General features: G+C 60.1%; 2 protein-coding genes across 4 annotated transcripts; both read left to right on the forward strand.

The window, feature by feature from the left end:
• Window positions 1-406: 406 nt before the first annotated feature.
• On the forward strand, window positions 407-12501 carry HM13 (histocompatibility minor 13). Of its 3 annotated transcripts, none has more exons than XM_003642489.6 (12): window positions 407-600; window positions 1748-1846; window positions 3032-3114; window positions 4022-4110; window positions 4829-4914; window positions 5026-5151; window positions 6873-6930; window positions 7409-7492; window positions 7813-7849; window positions 8885-8987; window positions 9450-9535; window positions 12118-12501. In XM_003642489.6, the coding sequence occupies exons 1-12, from the start codon at window positions 430-432 to the stop codon at window positions 12197-12199; spliced, it is 1104 nt and encodes a 367-aa protein (XP_003642537.3). In that variant the 5' UTR covers window positions 407-429; the 3' UTR covers window positions 12200-12501. The 3 variants fall into 3 exon arrangements, with proteins under 3 accessions (XP_003642537.3, XP_040506917.1, XP_046758995.1); XM_040650983.2 differs by lacking the exon at window positions 12118-12501 and adding an exon at window positions 11508-11701; XM_046903039.1 differs by lacking the exon at window positions 407-600 and adding an exon at window positions 648-1567.
• Window positions 12502-16946: 4445 nt separating this feature from the next.
• On the forward strand, window positions 16947-17715 carry ID1 (inhibitor of DNA binding 1, HLH protein). The gene is made up of 2 exons (NM_204590.3): window positions 16947-17297; window positions 17442-17715. The coding sequence occupies exons 1-2, from the start codon at window positions 16983-16985 to the stop codon at window positions 17481-17483; spliced, it is 357 nt and encodes a 118-aa protein (NP_989921.1). The 5' UTR covers window positions 16947-16982; the 3' UTR covers window positions 17484-17715.
• The last annotated feature ends 968 nt before the right edge of the window (window positions 17716-18683 follow it).

Genomic DNA, 18683 nt, shown 5'->3' on the forward strand with positions numbered 1-18683 from the left:
CTCTGCGCTGTACCTCCTCAAGCAGGAGGCAAACCCTCTGCCTGCACACCCCACGCTGCACCGCAGCCCCCCGCCGTGCTGCCCCGTGCGCCCCCCAAGACCGGGGGAGCAGCACCAGGGTGGATGGATCCGTGCTGCACAGCTGCTCCTAGCAGGGCGGGGAGAAGGGGACGGCCACGGTACTGGGGAGGGGCTTTTGGCCCTCCCTGGGGGGCTGCAGGCTCGGAGTCGGGCCCGAAGGTGGAAGGCGGGGCCTGGAGGGGGAAAGCAGGAGCGCCGGGCCCGGCCCAGGCCCGTACTGTGGGGGGGGCAGCGCTCGGTCTCCTAGCAACGCGCCCCCTGTTGCCGGGCGCTGACGCGCGGCGCCGTGTGACGCACTTCCGGCCGGTAGGGGGGACGTGTCCCTGGCGCGCGGCGGGAGCAGGCGCCATGGCGGAGGCGCAGAACGGCAGCGCCGGGCCTCAAGCTGTGCCCGCCGCCAGCGCCCGGCCTCCCGCCACTCCCGAGGGCATTGCCCTGGCCTACGGCAGCCTCGTCCTCATGGCGCTGCTGCCCATCTTCTTCGGGGCTCTGCGCTCCGTCAGCTGCGCCAAGAGCAAGGTACCCCCGGGCCTCCCGCCCCCGGGAACGCGGCCCCCTCACAGCCTCCCGCCCCGCGCCGGCTTTGCTGGGCCCCGGAGCTCCCCTGGCGCGCGGCTGTCCCCGCCCCGCCTCGCGGGGGAACCTCCCGCTGCTCACCGCCGCCCTGCCCGGCCCCGGGTGGGCCCGGGGCTCCGACCCTGGGGTTCGTGTCCCGCCCCTGGTGCTCGGAGCTCGGCAGCTGAGCCCCCGCCTCCAGGGGAACGCGCACAGGCTGCTCTGAGCTGTTGCTTTGAGCCCCCGTTTCTGCCGCTGTGCCTTCGTTTAATGGTGTCAGCTGTTCTTACGGTCCGGGCAGTGAAGCTGCCCGCAGGAGGTCGGCAGCAGGGAATGGCTGTGGTTCCGTGGGGGTTTCTCGTCCTGCACACCGCAGGGAGCGGTGTCTCCTTGGGCAGCAGCTGTGCCTTGGCCACGCTGCTGTTCTTTTGCAGTCGCTTTGCACGGCGGCTCCTGCCAACGTTGCTTTGGGCAGCAACGGACAGGGGTGTTTGCTGCCCGAGATTCCAGCCCTGAGCACCGAGAGCACAGCCCCTGTGCCTTCTGTGATGGGAAAAGAGCTGGGGAGGCAATCGCCCTGCCCAGTGCTGAGGGTCTCTGTTGGGAAGTGGCTCAGGGGGGATTGGCTGTGTTGGTGCAGAGCTGTTTCAGAAACTGAAGCGCTCTGAGGAATCTGGGTCTTCTGAGCACGAGGAGTGGCCCAGAAGTGAGGTGAGGAACGAGAAGGTGATTGGAGAGAAACAGCGTTCAGAGGGTGAGCAACATATGGTGTGCGCAGATGGGGAGGCTGTGGGAATGGCCAGGCATGAGCAGCGAGGTGCACAGCGTTGCTCTAAGCAAAAAAGGAAAAGCGTCAGTGTGGGAGGCACGGTTTCTCCCTTATGATGGAAAATACAGTGAATTGTGACAGCCTTTGGAAGGGCAAATGCAGGCAGGTCTGCTTTCTTCCATCTTGGGCTCTGCCTGTGACCCAGTCGCAGCCCTGGGGATGGCTGGGAGCCAGTTGCAGTGCTGCCGTGGAGCCCTGAGAGCCCCTGACTGTCTGCTCAGGTACAAAGGCAGAGCATGGGCCACCAGGTAATCCGCTTCTGTCCTCTCCTTCCTTCCTCAGAACTCCTCAGAGATGCCGGAGACCATTACCAGCCGAGATGCTGCTCGTTTTCCCATTGTTGCCAGTTGCACCCTTCTGGGCCTCTACCTCTTCTTTAAAGTAAGTGAGCAAACAGTGTTGATGTGCCATGAACACGCTGCCTGCCTCCTCCGTGCTGTGACTGTTCTCAGGAGTTCTCCCCAGGCTGCGTAGCTTTTGGGTAATTCAGAGCTGCTGAGAGTTGAGCTCACCCCTGGGCTCTTTCTGCCTCCTTGGGTGATCTGGAGGTGCACAAACCAAAACTGGAGGGGGCCAAAGACTTCTGAATTGCAAATGCTGCTGTCTGTTGTGTTCCTTGCTGTGCTTCTGAAGACATCTCAGCTGTGGCCCTGGCTAATTGTTGGTGAAGATGAGCTCATGAACAAGGCCACGTGTGTCCAGATGAAGCCTCTTAGATGTGCAGTTCCAGCAAGCTGAATTAATGAGTTCTTGAGTCACAGAAGCAATACCAGCAGCAGGTGCTTTAGGCCGTGTGGAAAAGGTGCCTTGACTTCAAGCACCTCTGGTTTCCTGCTCATGCTAGCTCCTCCTTTAGGCCAGTGGCAGTAAAGCAGAGTATTAGCCAAGCTTCTGCTGATGGTGGGGTAATAAAGCAGCCCCCAGATCCACAGGCCCTTCTGGCCTTTGCAAGGATCCTCTGTGGGCACCAGGAAAGGGCACACTGAATGTGTAGTGTGACACTGTGGAAGTCACTACGTGGTCTGTGGTTTTTCCGTTTAATATTTGCATCCTGCCCTAAGCTCTGGTGCTCCAGCGTTCTTCCTCCTATGAGAACACACAGTCTTTAGCACAGTCTGAATTAGGGGTGTGATCCTGAGGAAAGGCAGTGTGTGTGTTGGAGGGCAGGAGATCTAATAATACCCTGCTAAAGTGGGGCAGGGCGCACTCGGTTGCTGTGGGGCAGGAAAGGCAGTGCTGCCCTGGGAGTGGCACGCTGCCTCACTCTGCTCCAGCTGCCCTGTGGGGATGCAGTGGGAAGGCTCTGCCCTCCTTTCTGCAGCACAGGAGTTATTTTTTTTTAACTGAGTGGCTCATAAGCGTGTAACGACTCACAGGCCTGTTGTGCTTGTTTTGCTCTTTCCAGTTTATTTTATATCAGCAATGCAAGAATTTGGGTTATTCCAACTCTTCTTCCTGTTTCCCTGAGGCACGGACAGAGCGGCCGCCAGTTACCTCATTAAGCACTTTCTTATGCTTCATGCTGGGAGAATGCAGTTGTAACCTCTCTGTGGTTTTGTCTTGCAGATATTCTCTCAAGAGTACATCAATCTTCTGCTTTCTATGTATTTCTTTGTGCTGGGGATCCTCGCCCTGTCCCACACCATCAGGTAGGGTGCAGCCACGAGGCTGTGGGGTGTTGGGCTGATTTGGATGTTCTGGAGCATTGGTGCTTTGTGGCAGAGCCAAGTCCTGGCTTGCTGCCTGTTTTCTCCTGGTGGATCTGGACGGCTTTTTGGGGAGGCAGGTCCTGGGTGTGCTGTGAGCCCTTCCTAGGGGATCCAGGTCATCCCAAATGCTCATGAGTCCCACCTGCCTTGAGCTCCTGGAGGTGTGGGTCCTACCAACATCACACCCCAAGGAGCTGCTCTGGCCTGACGCTGTCCTCACTGCTCTGTGGAGGGCAGAGCTCCTCAACACCCTTGTTCCCTTTTCTGGAACAGTTGAAACCACCAGCTGGATCTTGTGGCACCATCCTTGGTGTCTTGCAGTAGTTTTTGGTGCAAAGTGCTGAAACCTCATGCTGTTTCAGTCACAGATAAACTAAAATCTGTTTCCTGAGCTGTGGGATGCTGGGGACCAGATGCTTTCCCTAGAGCAGTGTTGCTGTTCTGCTCAGGCTTAATCTTTGCTCTCAGCTCAGTAGCAGAGCTGTCTTCTAGTGGCATAGTCAGTTCTGGGTGAGCAGACCTGTACACTGCCTGGGGACTGTTTGTCTCCAGTGCGTGCACACCAAGGACGAGTTCTTGCTTCCTGCATGTGATGCCTTGTGCCTATTTCCTTAGAGTGTTTCTGAGGACAACCACATGCAGGCAAATCAGACCTCTGGGGAGGATGAGCTCCCCTGGTTAGTGACAAGCCAGGGCTTACGCTAGTCCCTGACGTGGCAAAACTTGGGACTTCCTTGTCCTGCTGGGAAGCTGACGCTTCATGCCGCAATGCTGTCATGCAGAGGTGAAGGCAGGGCCCTGTGTGGGGTTTCTATAGGAGTTTCCTTTTCTCCAACTCTCGTTTCAGCCCCATGATGAACAGATTCTTCCCTGCAAATTTCCCCAACAAACAGTACCAGCTCCTCTTCACCCAGGGCTCCGGGGAGAGTAAGGAAGGTATGCTAGTTTGCCAGTCTGTTTCTATTTCTTGCTCACTTGTTTCAACATGCCGCCCTTTGAAACAACCTCAGAGACTTGCCTCTTGCTCCTTACTGTGCCTTGTGTGTCCTACTGTAAGCCCTGCCAGCTCTGCACGGACATGTGCATCATCTTACACTGGCTGGCACTCTCCCTGTTGATTACCTCTGGCTGGCAGGGAAGCCCCAGAAACAGTGTTACAGAGGGGAGCTGATGTTAAATGCACTGCATTTTAAGCTTGTTGGGTAATGTAGTACTGACTGCAGTGCTGCTTCCACTAATCTGACTCAAGTCTCTGCACTGGTAGACTGATTTGGTGTCTGCCCAGTAGCTTTATTGGTAAAGGAATACTTCTACTGATACCAGCAGGAGTTAACTGGGTGCAGGAAGAGTGAGAAGATCTACCATAGGAGAGTGCCTGAATCCAATTTCCTTACTGACAGAAGCATCACAGATGCTGTCCATGTGGCAGAGTCTGAAAGAAGGTCTGGGCTTGCCAGTGCAGGCTGCATGCTTGTGTGCAGGTTGGATGTGGTGACTGTGGGTGTGGTTGTGTGCAGAGAGAGCGTCACCTCTTTTGGGGTTGGAGCACTGTGGTCTGTGTTGGTGCCCTGCTGTGAACTTGGCCTTCTCTACTCTGCACAGGAAGGAGAGCTGCCAGGAGTGCCTCAAGTGTGACTGCTCTGTTTTATTGCAGAAATAGTGAATTATGAGTTTGACACCAAGGATCTCGTATGCCTGGCCCTGAGCAGTGTTGTAGGGGTCTGGTACCTGCTGAGGAAGGTAAGTGAGCCTCAACTCTCCTTGGGGGCAACTGGGCTCAGACTGGGGTTTGGGATGCAAGACCATGGAACATGCCATGGAACCCAGATCTCCTTTTCCTGTTGTTTTCAGCACTGGATTGCCAACAATCTCTTTGGGCTGGCGTTTTCCCTCAATGGAGTGGAGCTGCTGCACTTGAACAACGTCAGCACTGGCTGCATCTTGCTTGGGGGGCTCTTCATCTACGACGTCTTCTGGGTAAACGGGAGCGTTCCCTGGGGCAGATGCAAGTTGCAACCATTGGCAGAAGGCATGTGTGTGGCCTTGTGCCTCTACAGAGGCAGCATGCTGGCTGGACACACGCTTTCACTCAGGATTTCCACCTCCTCAGCCCAAAAGGGTGTGGTGGGGATGATGACAGAATGTGGATCAGCAAATGTATCTTATAAAATATTTGGCTTGGAGAGACCGGGACGGGCAGGGATCTCATCTGGGAGCCTGGCTGTTGTAGGCTGCCCATGTGTTCAGCACATCCCGTCCTGGTGACCTGCATTTATAACTAAGGTCCGCCCTGTGCCTGGCTGGCAGATGAGACTGCTCTGGGATACGCTGATCCTGCTTGTATTAGTTCCTCAGCTCTGTTATGTGGCAGCTTCGTTAGCATCCTTCTGTTCTCTTGCACAGAGAACTAAATACTGGAATGCTTCCAGGTATTTTCCCTCAGCCAATACAGTACTCCAATGTCTTTATTCTGAGATTTTCCTTATCTTTCTGCAATGGTTCTGAATCCCTTTCTCCTGAGTCCTGTGTAATGTCTGTATTCCTCAGTTTTTCCTGTCTGCTGCCACTTTCTGAATTACTCTGTTTCCAAAAGTCTTAAAACTTGCATACCTTGAGGTCTGTCCAGCAGTGCTACAGCTGCCTGAGTAATCCCTCGTTATTTAAGCCTGGCTACTGTGTCTTATTTTGTACTTGGCCAGTGCTGCCTGTGTCAGAGGTGTCAGCTGTGCGGCTTCTTGGTTTGCATGCTGCTTCCTCCAGTGCTGTGGACTGGGAGCAGTCAGCCTTACCGATGCCTTGTGCTCTGCTTGGGGTGGGAGCATCCTCAGAGTGTTTTGGAAAACACCATGCTCCACGTTCTTTGCTTCCTGCTGCTGTCCATTGAGGTCAGCATCCCCCAGCAGATCAGTTTCTCTAAAGTGGACCCCTTGCTGTGCCCCTCTGCAGGGAACAGGCACTTGGATCTTGGCACGGATTTAATTGCAGTGAGATCCAAGGAGGGTTTCAAGAAGGAAGAGGAATCACTCAGTCAACCAATGATATGGTGTCCCTGCATAATCCTGGGGAGATCTTGTATATAATGCTTTTTCCTGGTCCCATTGTAGAGTCCTGTCACTTCTTGGCAACATGCAGAGCATGCTGCACCTTAGGGAAGTGCTTGCTTTAATACTTCTCAGTAATCACTAACTCTAGCATTACCAGCATGTGCTTTATTTGCTTAGTGCTGGTGTAGCCAAGACTGGAGGCTGGGAGCTGGAAAGGAATAGAAGTAAGGGTGGTTGACCTGTGTGCTTACAGTCCATTCTCCAAAAGATGCCAACATTTAAAGCTGACAGTGCAATACTGATAAATGACCTCGGAGCAAAATGTTGCTCATCTGACGAGTGCTCTGGTCCCTGTTGAAGCAGGCAGCAGCCTGCTGTTGGTTGGGACCCTCAGCCAAGGGCTCCTACTCACAGGTAACAGCCTGCACCCTTTCACCTGTTGTATCACGTTGGCTCATTGGGGCTGAATGCAGCCTGGTCAGTGTTGCAGGCCCAATGGGTTCCCTTTGTGTGCCTTCTCCCCAGGAGCTGGGATAACTGGTCTGTATCCTTTTGGTGCTGCTTGTGGGAAAACTGCCCGTAGCTTCATGCCACTAATCGTGTGCCTGTCACCGTGCAACCATGGTCACCTCAGACTCCTCTGCTTTCCCTTAGGTTTTTGGTACCAACGTGATGGTGACGGTTGCCAAATCATTTGAGGCCCCAATAAAACGTGAGTATCTGTTCCCTGTGTGCAGGAGCAGCAGCTTCATGCTCTGCCCCCCACTCTGCCCCAGGCACTTGGTTTGGAAGACAAGATGTAGGCAGGAAGAGGCTGCTAGAAGACTCCCTGCCAGCAGCCCCTTGCATCAGCCAGGTGGTGGGGAGGGATTGCAGAGTCCTTAGCTGGCTGGGTTCACCAGCACACTCCACGGGGGTGGCAGTTACCCTAAACCCAACAGCAGTGCTGGAGGGGTGAATTGAGGGGTTAGGGGTGGGCAGTGGCTTCAGTCCTGAGAGTTGTGGATGAAACCTGTGTGTGGGGCAGGTCTTGACTCCTTCAGTTTCCCACTCTAGTGATCAGGGGGTACCTGCAGAGGCCTGGGATAGGGCTGGAGGTCCTGCCCTGCTACAGTCCCTTTTTTGCCAGGCTCAGCGATGCTGAGTATTCTCAGCCCATTCTCTCCTTCACTGCCTCTCTCTGCTCTTAGTGGTTTTCCCTCAGGACCTGCTGGAGAAGGGCCTGGAGGCTGACAACTTTGCCATGCTGGGGCTGGGAGACATTGTCATTCCAGGTAAGGACACAAGAGGGAGGACGCGACCGGGATTGCATCTGAATTGGCCATTGGGAGCTGAGCAGGCGGCTTCCTCACCTCACCTTGCTTTGCCTTCTGTCCTGCCAGAGCCCCACAGCCTTCCACCTGGGCTGGGTGCTGCATGGGTGCCAGAGCCCCATGGATGTCCCACCACCGCCAGGCACTGTGTGGTGCTGTCCCCGTGCTGTCTCTGTGCCTCGTGCCACGAGAGGGCACTGTGAGCCCAGGGATGGCCGCGTGGGGGCAGTGGGGTTGCTCAGCCTTTCGTCGGGCTCCATCCTCTCCCCTTCTCCCTGCAGGGATCTTCATCGCCTTGCTGCTGCGCTTTGACATCAGGTGAGTGGGTGGTCGGAAAGGGGCCCGGCAGGTTGAATCTTGCAACCTCGTGAGCTGTTTGTTGTAGAGGAAAAGGAGAAGCTGGGAGCACAGTCGTGTGCTCTCATCTGGGGCTTGAGGTGGGGATGTAGGAGAGCAGCTGGAAGAGGGAGGTTGCAGGAGGAAGCTCTTGGAAAAGCGGAGATGAGCAGGGCTGGGGTGTGGATAAGTCCTGAATGCTGGGGTGAGCGTTGCTGTGCACGGGGCAGAAGGACAAGCCTTGGGAGGGGGCCAGGCCAGCAGCATTGTGGGACCTCAGTAGCTCACACACCAAAGTGCAGGAGCTGTGCAGAGAGGAGGGGGAGCGGAGACAGCGTGGGAAAGAGCTGAGGTGCTGGCAGCTGGGACACGCTGCTCACACGGGTGCCAGTCAAGGCCTGGCAGTGCTCACTGCCTCTGGGCAGATGCTGGGGAACGCAGCTCCTTCCTACGCAGGGAGCTGCACCTGCCACCAGGGTGTAGCTTTCAGCAGTTACCCCACACCGAAAGTCTCCAGCTCAGGAGCAGCTGGGAACGGGCAGCTTCGTGCCACTGCTATGGTGTGGCCTCGTTCCTGTTGTTGCTGCATAGACCCTCCCAGTCTGTGCCAGTGTTTCCAGGTGTTTCCACCCACATCCTGCTTGCACCTGCTGGGAATCCCAGCTCCTGCAGCCTGCCTGTGATAAAACACCATGTGCTGGAGTGGGCTGCCAGAGGAAAGCAGCTGTGGGACCTCTCCTGGGTCCCAGCCCTGACCCCTATGCCCTGCAGCCATCCAGCAGCAGGGTCATGCATCTCCTTCCCTTTCCCACCACCGTGCATTGGTGTTAACCCATCCAGGCCCACACTGCAGTCATGGGACTGGGGGCTGTGCATATGGCAGTGTTTGTGCTGGCCTGCGAGCAGGGACGGAGCATGACAGGAGATGCCCAGCATAGCTGGTCTGGCTCATTTTCAGCCCCTGGCAGCCCAGAGCCCCAGCCCAAGACAAGTTGTGCTCTGTTCCCTTCCCTACAGCTTAAAGAAGAACACGCACACGTATTTCTACACCAGCTTTGTGGCCTACATCTTTGGGCTGGGCCTGACAATATTCATCATGCACATCTTCAAGCATGCCCAGGTAAGCTCTGCTTTGCTGCCTCACACAGATACATGCAGCCTGACACGCCAGCCTGGCCACAAGTGTCCCACAGCATGCCAGGAAAAAGTAGATGCATTCCTTCTCTTGACTTTGCTTTTCCTGCGCCATTCCCCTGCTCAGAGCTCTGGAACTGAGCCCTGCTGAAGCAGTCAGGGTCACTCATCTGGGTTGGTGCTTTGGGAGCTCTTTGCAGCTGAGCTGCCTTGAACTGCATAGCAAAGGGGGTTCTGTGAGCATGCACGCTGCGGGTGCTTTTGCTGGTCTGCGTGGGGGCCAAGTTAGAAGATGAAATTAGCTGCAGTTGAAGCAGCTTTCTGGAGCTTTAACCACTCTGTGACAGATGCCACAGGTGCAGAGGGAGAAGGCCAGCATTCCCTGCCCTCCTACTGAGGATTGGGTTAATTTGTGGTTTGGTTTCACAATTGTTTTCCTTCCTGGCAGCCTGCTCTTCTGTACCTGGTCCCCGCGTGCATCGGATTCCCGCTTCTTGTGGCCTTGGCAAAAGGAGAAGTAACCGAAATGTTCAGGTGAGCCTCAGCTGGGGACAGAGCTGTTTTGCCTGTGGCGTTGGAGCACATGAAGCGTGCAGATGTTCCCATGCCTGGGCACAGCTGGAGGGACGGGTTCATCTGGGCATGCTCTGGGTGTGTGAGTGCATGTGTGTAGGCGGAGGGAGTAGGTCTGTGTTTCTACACGCTGGCCCTGGCTCCAGCCACCTCCTCGTAGCCGTGTGGGAGCCTTGGTGCTGTACCAACAGGCAGGCAGCATCTGGTATTGCTTTACGCTCTGGTGACAAGCTCTTCCCATGCGCTGGCAGGCAGGGGAGGGTGGGACCGCACACCTGGTGTGGAGATACTTGGTCATTGTGTCCCAGGGCCCGTGGGTGGGGGAGAATGGAATTGGATCCAGCTGCGAGAGCAGCCAGGGCTGGTTCAAGCACATCCCAGCCTCTCTGCTTGGATAAAGGAGACACTTTGCAGCCCTGGGCCTGCAGAAATGGAGAAAGGGGTCTAGAAAGAGGGGTCTTTGCTGCAGCCCTTCTTTTCCCCAGTTTTACCTAGCCACTTCCCACTGACTGCAGACAGTCCAGCTTTGGTCTCCTGCATGTTGTCCCCTTGCCCCAGGCAGAGCACATCCCACCCCAGGCTGCGAGAGAGCTGTTTATCCACCGTGCTCGGCTGTTGTGTGCCTGAGGCTCTGTGGTGGCCCCAGCACAGCTGCTTGCCTGAGGACACCTGAAGCAGAGAAGGGAAGGGAGCATCCCACCAGGGCTGCTGGGGTTCCTGTGCTTGGGGGGGACCAGTGCAAGCCCCCACCCTGCTCAGAGGGAAAACAGTGCCTGAGTGGGGCCTGGGCTGTAGCAGCTGCATAGCAGGGAGCAGGGCTGCCCCCGGCCTCCTTCCCCTCCCCTGGGAGACGCAGGTATGCGTGTTCCCACCGGGCTGTCAGCTGGGCTGGCTCCACAGCCCTGCAGCACCTGCCCCTGCTTTGATGTTTACTTCTGACGCTGCTGCAGGCACTGAGTGTCCTGGGATCGTCCTTCCTGTGCACCTGGGATCCTGCAGCCGCTCTCCCTGTGTGTGGTGACTCAGCCGCTCGCAGCAGCACCTCCTCTCTGTGCCAGGAAACGCATGGGAGAGACAAGCTGCAGGGCTGGCCCCTGGGTCAGCACGGTGCTTGGGGAATCTGGCAGCTGCCTATGGGGGAATAAGGACACGCAGAGCACTGAGCACGGGCTGCACCAGCGGCAAAACTGCCTGCTCCCCCCTGAAGTCACTCCAGTTGCTGTCAGAGAGAGCAGGATGTGGCAAGGCTTCTACCTGCAAGCCAGAGGCCCCTGCTGCAGGAACCACCCCCCCCCCCCCCCCCCCCCCACCCAAGTGTAGCTCTCCTGCACCTTTGCACTTCACCAGCTCCTCTGAGTCAATCCCTGTAGTCTCAGCTGTGCATGAAGTGCCTGAGAGAGGGCAGCGAGGCTCTATGCAGGCTGTGCTGCAGGATAGGCAGAGCGGGTGGCTCTGTGCTGCAGCCCTGGAGAAGGGGTCTCAGTGGAGCAGAGCTGGCTGGCACTAGGCTCACAGCTTTCAGCCTTCTGAGCCTCCCACTCCCATCTGCTCTGCAGTCTTCAGATGTCAGGTGTGGGAAGACTTCTCTGTTCTCCAGCCCCACACAAGGCGTGGGGTCTGCTGCCCACACAGCCCCGTGCTGCTCTCACTGCCAGCACAGCACCCAGGCTCTCGTACCCCCACAGGCTCCAGCTGTCCGGTTCCATGCATGCCAGCAGGAGCTGCCTCTTCCCTGAGTCTCAGCCCTCACAGCATGGCACTGGGCCAGCCTGGAGGTACCAGCAGACGGATAGGATCCTGTGCTTCCTGCACAGGGTGCTGGGTTTGCAGCTGTCTCACTCAGAAACTCTTCTGCTTTTTCTTTCTCTCTTCCCCCCTCTCCTTTCTATCCTGTCCTTTCCCCCTTTCCCTTCCTGCTTCCTGTCTCCTGCAGCTATGAGTCCTCTGCTGAAATCTTGCCACACACACCAAGACTTACCCACTTCCCCACCGTGTCCGGCTCGCCAGCCAGCCTTGCTGATTCCATGCAGCAGAAACTGTCCTGTCCCCGCCGACGCCGGCAGCAAAGCCCTAGTGCCATGTAGCAATTGCACGTGGTGCCCTTTCTTTGTCTGTCGCTCTGGCCAGGTAGGGACTTGTTCCAGCTCTGCCATTTCCCCATGCAGCAGCTGTCACCTCACTGCTCCGGGCTGGCTGCCCCTCCTTTGTGTGGGGGGGAAATCATGAAAAGGGAAAGAGGCTGAAATCTCTGCCCTGGTGTGCTCCCAGGTTTCCTCCATTAGGGCCCAGTTGTAGAGCTGGCCTGGCCCCTCTGAGCCCCCCACCACCCTATGGCTGAGGGTGGTTGCAGTGGGGCAGCACTCATCTCCCTGTGGCCAGGGGTAGGAGCCCACCCCAACCTCAGTCACCGTACTGAGACAAACCCAAACACACAGTGCTGGGCTCCTGGGTGCACCAGGCTCTGGGCTGGGTATTGACATGTACCCATCCCCAGAGAAGGTCAGACCCTGCTAACCACTCTGCTCTCATCTCTCTGTCCCCAGCTATGAGGAGAGCTCTACCCCCAAGGAGGCGCCGAAGGCCTCCAAAGAGGAGACAACAGAAGCTGACAAGAAAGAGAAGTGACCTTGCCCATGGACCAGCCCTGGCGCCGCTGGGCTGGGGCCCTTCCAGACCCTTTGCAAGCGACAGACGAAACAGTTGTGCCAGAGCATCGTGTTGTGTGTGTTGGAGCAGCCGCCCAGGTGGGGGTATTGATGTACACCACATATCCACCCCTCCCGCTGCCCCCCGGGGCCGCGCAGCCACGCTCCCCTTTGCTTTGTCTCCTCCACGAGTGCGAAGCAGGCAGGGGACAAACCACAGGCCGGTTTTTAAATTTTGTATTGTGCATTTGCTTTCTCTCATATTAAACCATCTCAAAGGAAGGAGAGGTAACGGGGCGGTGATTTTTGGCTGCTGGAACCTGGTGCGCAAGCCACGGGTGGGAATCCTGACACCTCCAGCAGCCTTACTCTTCCCATGGGGTCTAGTCTGACTGTTCCCAAGACACCTTCCCCTCCTGCAGTGCTCTACCCTTCCCTGGCCTCTTGCCACAGACCCAGGTTTAGGGCCGTAGCTGCTGTGCCCAGCAGGGAGGTTTGAGCCCCTTGGGTAGGAGAGGGCTGCGGGCAGCTCGCAGCACGCAGTGTCATCCCTGGCTGCCTCAGGGCCCGCATGTGAAGGATTCTGCATCTCTGTAGCTGTCCCCTCTGCCAGAATAAATAGAAAGTGCTCTCTGGCTTGGCAGCCCCTCCACAAAAGCCATATTGAGCTATTATTCCCCACGTCGGCTGCGAGCACTAAAAGTGGCGCCTCGCGTTCTGCCATCTAATGACCCTTCGCAGCCTCCTACAGATGTTTTCTATGACTTACAGCTCCTTTTCCAACAGCCCCGTCCGCAAAAACAAGAGGGGCCACTTTAATTCCAATTAAATACCTCCAGCTAAGCAAACAGTGTGCAGCAGGGCCTGGGCACGGTGCGGCCGACAGGCCCGGCCCATGGAGTCGCTGAGTCTAGACTCCAGATGTGATTTCAGCAGCCTTCAGCGTCCCGTGGAAAATGACACGGGCTGTGCCGTGGGGTGCAGCACCCTGCCCAGGGCTGTGGGTCCGGCACCACGTCCTATGGGGCCCTGCATCCTTCCAAGCTTTGACCGGGGGCATCCTAGTGCCACAATGCTTTTGCGCTCATCACTGTGCGGTTTTTGGGGTACTGAAGTGTGCGGGGCTCTGTTGGGGTGCACGCTGCAGCCCAGGCTGTGCCCTTGCCTTGCCTGCTGCCTCTTCGCTCTCTGCTCCTGCCTGCGGGGCTGAGGGCAGTGGGAGCACAGCAGATTGCTGGGAGCTCTCCAAGGGCCCACGGCCGCGCCACGGGGAGCGGAAGGCACTGAGAGGGGAGAGCGGGGTCACCCGAGCCCTGCTCGGCCGATAAGCGGGGCAGGGCCGGGAGGAAGGAAGCGTTCAGGCCCTGCAAGGAGCTCTGAGCAGAGCTGGGAGCAAAGCTGGCGCCTGGGCGGCCCCGGGCTCACCCGCCCGTGCTGCACCTGGGTCCTGCAGCGGCTGCACGGCTCCGCTCTGTCTGGGCCACCTTCCCCTCACCGCAGGGTCCCTCCGGCTTAGGGGGAGGACACGGAAATGCAAACTCTCCGGCTCCAGTGTGAAACCTCCATCTGCGGAGCTGGGGGACGGGACAGAGCCAGCCTGCTGCAGCTGTGCAGCTCGGGGTTGGAAAGCTGTGTGTATGCCCGTGGGCACCCGCTCCTTGTGCCAGGGGTTGCAGCTCAGCCCCGTGCCCCAGCGGGGTGGGCTGTGGGTGCAAAGGGGGTTCAGATGCCAAGCACGGAGTTAAGAAGCGTTGGTGCCTGGGGTTGCTGCTCACACCCTTGTGTCTTCCCTAGCGGGGATGTGGGGATGTGTGCTGGATGCAGCACCCCACTGCATCCGCTCTGTCCAAGCGTCCCCCAGCCCAGCTGCAGCACCAGGGGACGGGGATGCCTGGCGACTGTGGGGGTGCTGCTGATGAGAGCCGGGGTCCCACGGAGTGCCGGCGCCCGACCGTCGGCTGTGAGCAGGGAGAGGAAGCAGGAGAGAGCAGCCCCATCCCCGGCCTGCTGGCGAGGAGGGGCAGGAAGCTGGAATAAATCCCAGGAAGGGCCGCCTGGCTCCAGCTGGTCTGGGCTGCAGCGGATGGAGCCGGGAACGGGAAGGGAGAAGGCGGGAGGGGAACGCATGGGGGCTTTTCTCAGGCCTCAGCCCTTCTCCAGCTGCATAACGGGTGTTGATGGCCCCAAGGCGAGATTGGGGCTCCACAGCGCCCTGCTCTGCCAGGAGCCCGATTCAGGGTAGAGTGGGGTGCTGAGGAGCCGTATAGGTGTAGGGATGGCTAAGCTGGAGGCAATGCACAGCCCCAGTCTGGGTTTTGGGGTGTGTATTCACAGCTGGGGGCCTCCGTTCGCTTGGAGGACACCCAGCCTGAATCCCACTGTCTGCAGGTCTGTGTGTCCATGCGGGTCCGTGCTGCTCAGCCATGCGTCTGCATCCCAATCCGTGCTACTGTGACACATTGTCCTTCCTGAGCCCATCGTGCTGCTGCTGCTGCTGCTTGGGCTGGGGGCTGCAAAGCCCATCCTAAGCCCCACCCCCCAAACTGCAGCCAAGCTGCGGAGCCCTGCACAGTGCCGGGTGCTGCCACGGGGCTGTGGCGGTGTCCCCGTCGTCCCCACAGCGCAGGCGGTGCAGCTGTGCCCTGTGTGGTCCCTCCGGTGCCGCGGTGGGGGGAACGGCCGGAGGCTTTGATGTGCTCTGCTGCTGGGCAACCCCTACTCGGTGCAAAGCAGCCACAATCCCGGCCAGGCTGCGCCCCGCCAGCGCCATATGGCCGAGGCCGCTGTTACCGAACCGTGTGCCCCTTTCCCAGAATTGAGATGGAAATGAAGCCATCCGTCTTTGCCCGCAGACACCGGCGCTCCCGCTCCCAACCGCGGCCAAGGCGGCGGCACAGGGCTGGCATCCCCAGCGCCCCAACGTGCCGAGGGGGTCCCTCAGAGCCGCCTTGTGGGATGGGGCGGCCGCGGGACACCCATCTCTGTCCCCACAACACCACCCGGGGTGGCCGATGCTCAGGGCTGGCTCATCCCAGCCGTGGCGCATTGTTGGCCGCGCAGCTGGCGGGCGCCCGGCTCCGCTGAAAGGCATTCCTGTGCACAATGTCCTCGGCCTCCCCGCCGCGGCCAGGCCGGCACCGCCAGATGGGGGCTAATTAGTGGCTTTGAGAGCCGTGGTGGGAACCGGGCAGCACCAGGCCCTCCGCGGGGCCCTGAATGGAGGGGGCGACCCCGGAGCTGTGCCCACCCTGGGAACCGCGCTGGGACAGAGGGACGGTGACAGAGGGCTGGAGGTGCTCACAAAAGCAGAGGGGCGGGGGGCGGGGGGGCAAAGGGATGGAGGGACCGGGGGATGCGGCTCCCCCAGCCAGGCTGGCAGGGCAGAGCCGGAGGTGATGGGGTTAAAGGCCCACCGTGTGCAGAGCTCTCCGGGACTGCCCCCTCTTTGCGGAGGAGGAGGATGAGGGGAGGCCTTCGGCTCACTGCGTGCCGGAGGAGGCTGCTGCGGCTCTGCACAGAGCCGGGGATGGACGCGGGAGGGTCTGACCTCCAACAAACCCCCGCCGTGAGGGCAGGACGGCACGGCCCCTTGCAGCCGCAGCAATCCCCGTGCACCGAGCCCGGGCGCTGCGTACCTGCCGTATGCACGTGCATCTGTCCATGCACGTTTCTGCATCTACGTACGTGCGTGTGTGCCGTGCGTGCGCGTGTGTGTGCATCCACGAGTTTTTGTGCGTGTGAACCTCTCGTGCATGTGTGCACACACCTACGTGCCCACGTGTCCGCGCTGCCCGCACGGGTGCCCGGAGGGGCCGCAGCTGCACCGGGGGGGTCCCCACGCAGCCGCCCGGCTCGGTGCCGCCCGGCCCCCGCGGAGCCGTGACCGCACCTCCCTGCAGGTGCGGGCTAAGGTAGCGATCATTAACGCTAATTAACGCTTAGATCGGAAGCCCTTTAGGGCAGGGACTGGGTTTCTGTTTCGTCTTCAGACCGCACGAAGGCTGCCGCAGCCCAACCGGCCCCAGGTGCCGCTCACCGGCGCCCCGAGCTGGGTGTCTCCGTGTTCCCACGGGGGTGGCCGTGTCCCGTTCCCGGGCCGGGCTGCAGGTGCCCCCCCCGCCCCACTCCGCCCCCGTCGCCATGGGCACCGCCCGCGCGGCGCCGCGCTGACAGCGCGCGGAGTTTTATGAATGGGTGACGTCACGGCCCTGGCGTCTAACGGTCTGGGGAGGCGGGACGGGCGGGGGGGGCTACACGGGGCCCCGGGGGCTGCAGTGAGCGCGTGGGGTCGGCAGGGCTGGAGGGGGAGAAGAGGGAGAGAGGCTGAGGGAAGCGCGGAGCTGCGTGTCCCGGGGTGCGGAGGGTGCCCTGGACTGAGGGGAACCGGGGGTGCGGGGATCCCCGGGGTGCGGAGAGACACAGCGCCGGGAGCCCACGGGGTCATTGCCGACATTAAGTGACTACGGCGGGTCGGGAGGTGCCTGATTGTATCCCGCACCTCGAGAGCACCCGCACCTCCTGGAAGCCCCCCTACATTCCTGAGTCCCCCCTCCCAACTCCACTTTCCAGACTGCGGTCCCTTTAAGGCGCTGCCCGTCGGGGCGCATGAATGGGGCCGGCGCCGCTGTCCCCGCCTCCCTTGCGCTGCTATTGGTCGCCGCTCGCCACGAGGCCCCGCCTCCCGTCGGCGGCGCTCTATAATTGGCGCTGCGCGGCGCGGTGCTCCCACGGCCGCCCGCGGGGTCCCATTGCCTCTCGTCGCTATGAAGGTCGCCGCTGCCGCCCCTTCGCCGCTGCCCGCCGGTCCCGGTGGGGCACTGAAGGCCGTGCGGCCCGGGGAAGCCGCTCGCTGCGGGCCGGGCCCGGGAGCTGTCGCTGCTGAGCAGGCGGCCGCCGCGCTGCTGTATGACATGAAGGGCTGCTACTCGCGACTCCGGGCGCTGGTGCCCACGCTGCCGCGGCACCGGAGGGTCTCTAAAGTGGAGCTCCTGCAGCACGTGATCGACTACATCTGGGACCTGCAGCTGGCGCTGCAGCCCGGCCCTCCCCGACCCCCCGCTGCTGCTGAGCCTCCCGAGGTGAGTGCGGCCCCTCCGAGCCCTTCCCGACCCCGGGACCCGTTCCCGTTCTCCGTACGCCTCTCCCGGTCCTCCTCCGGTTGTGCCCCCTCTTACTGTGGCAGCCCCGTCCCCGCTGACCGCCCGCTTCTTCCTCTCCCGCAGGCTCCGTGCATGGCCGCTGCCGACCGCATACTGTGCCGCTGAGAGAGACCTCCACGGACCCGAACGGGGCCCCCCCGGGCACGGACGGGACCCGCAGCTGTGGGCTGTGCCGAAGGGCACGGAATGGACGCCCCCGCGGAGCCGACGGCCGCGGCTCGTAACCTTCTCAGATTGCTGAGAGCATTCCCTGTATTGTATATTACAATGATGCCGGAGAATATTGTTCTACAATAGCTGGAGTTTTGTTATTAAACAAGCCCTGATTACCAGGCAAGCTTCCTCCTCGTGGCCGCACTGCATGGGGCTGCTGGGGGAGGGTCTGGGCACGGAGCATCAAACCACTTGGAGTCCATGTGCACTGGTGTGGGCTGTGTGTGTGGTGTGGGAGCACTGGGGCTGGGCTATGGTGGTGGTGCCGGGGTGGGCTGGGGGAGTGGGAAGCCTGGGATGGAGCAGGGAGCACATGGGGACACCTGGATCCCAGGCCCTGAGCTGGCCATGGGTTTTTCTGTGGGGCCGGGGCTCTGGGTTGGCTCATTGCTTCCCCCTGAGACAGCCACGGCTTCCTGGTGGGGGGTTTGGGGTGCAGGATGCTGGCTGGGGCTTTCTGTGATGCACTGCTGGGGCTGTAGGTGTCACATCCCTGTCCCAGCACCGTGCTGGTGGAGCCGGTGGCTTTGTTCCGAGACCATCGTGTCCGGCACCATCTGCCCTGGGTGCTGGCGTGGTTTGAGGCTGAGATTGGGCTGGAGGGAAAAAGGCTCCCACTTCGGTTCCTGCCGTGGGAAACGGCAGCAAGGCGTGGAGCTGCCCCCTGCAGGTGGGTGCCGGGGCTCCGTGCCCACCTGGGCCCTCCACCTCGGGGCAGGGCTGAGCTGCAGCTGGGCCGTTGTCGGGCAATCCCTGGGCCTGCCCTCTCCCCACTCCCCCGCAGGGATGCCCGTGGCTCTCCCGTGACTCACATGCTGTCACCTGTGAGTCACTGCGGCAGCTGGGCAGGGGACGCTGTGTGGGACAGTCCCCCCCCAAGCGCTGCCTGGAGCTGCTGCAGCAGCTGTTGTGCCTGGGATGCTGTGGTGCTGCCCGTGCAGCTGCCGCTCGCCCCGGGGAAGGTGGTCAGGACATGAGCAACATTCCTGCTGAAGGAAATTGCATCGGACGCGGTTGTGCAACCTCAGGGCTATGGTGGCCCTGAAGAGGCCTGGGTGCTCACGCTGGGTATGGTGTATCCTGGAGCAGCCT

This window comes from Gallus gallus, chromosome 20 (genome assembly GCF_016699485.2).
Source record: "Gallus gallus isolate bGalGal1 chromosome 20, bGalGal1.mat.broiler.GRCg7b, whole genome shotgun sequence".
Classification (NCBI taxonomy): Eukaryota; Metazoa; Chordata; class Aves; order Galliformes; family Phasianidae; genus Gallus; species Gallus gallus.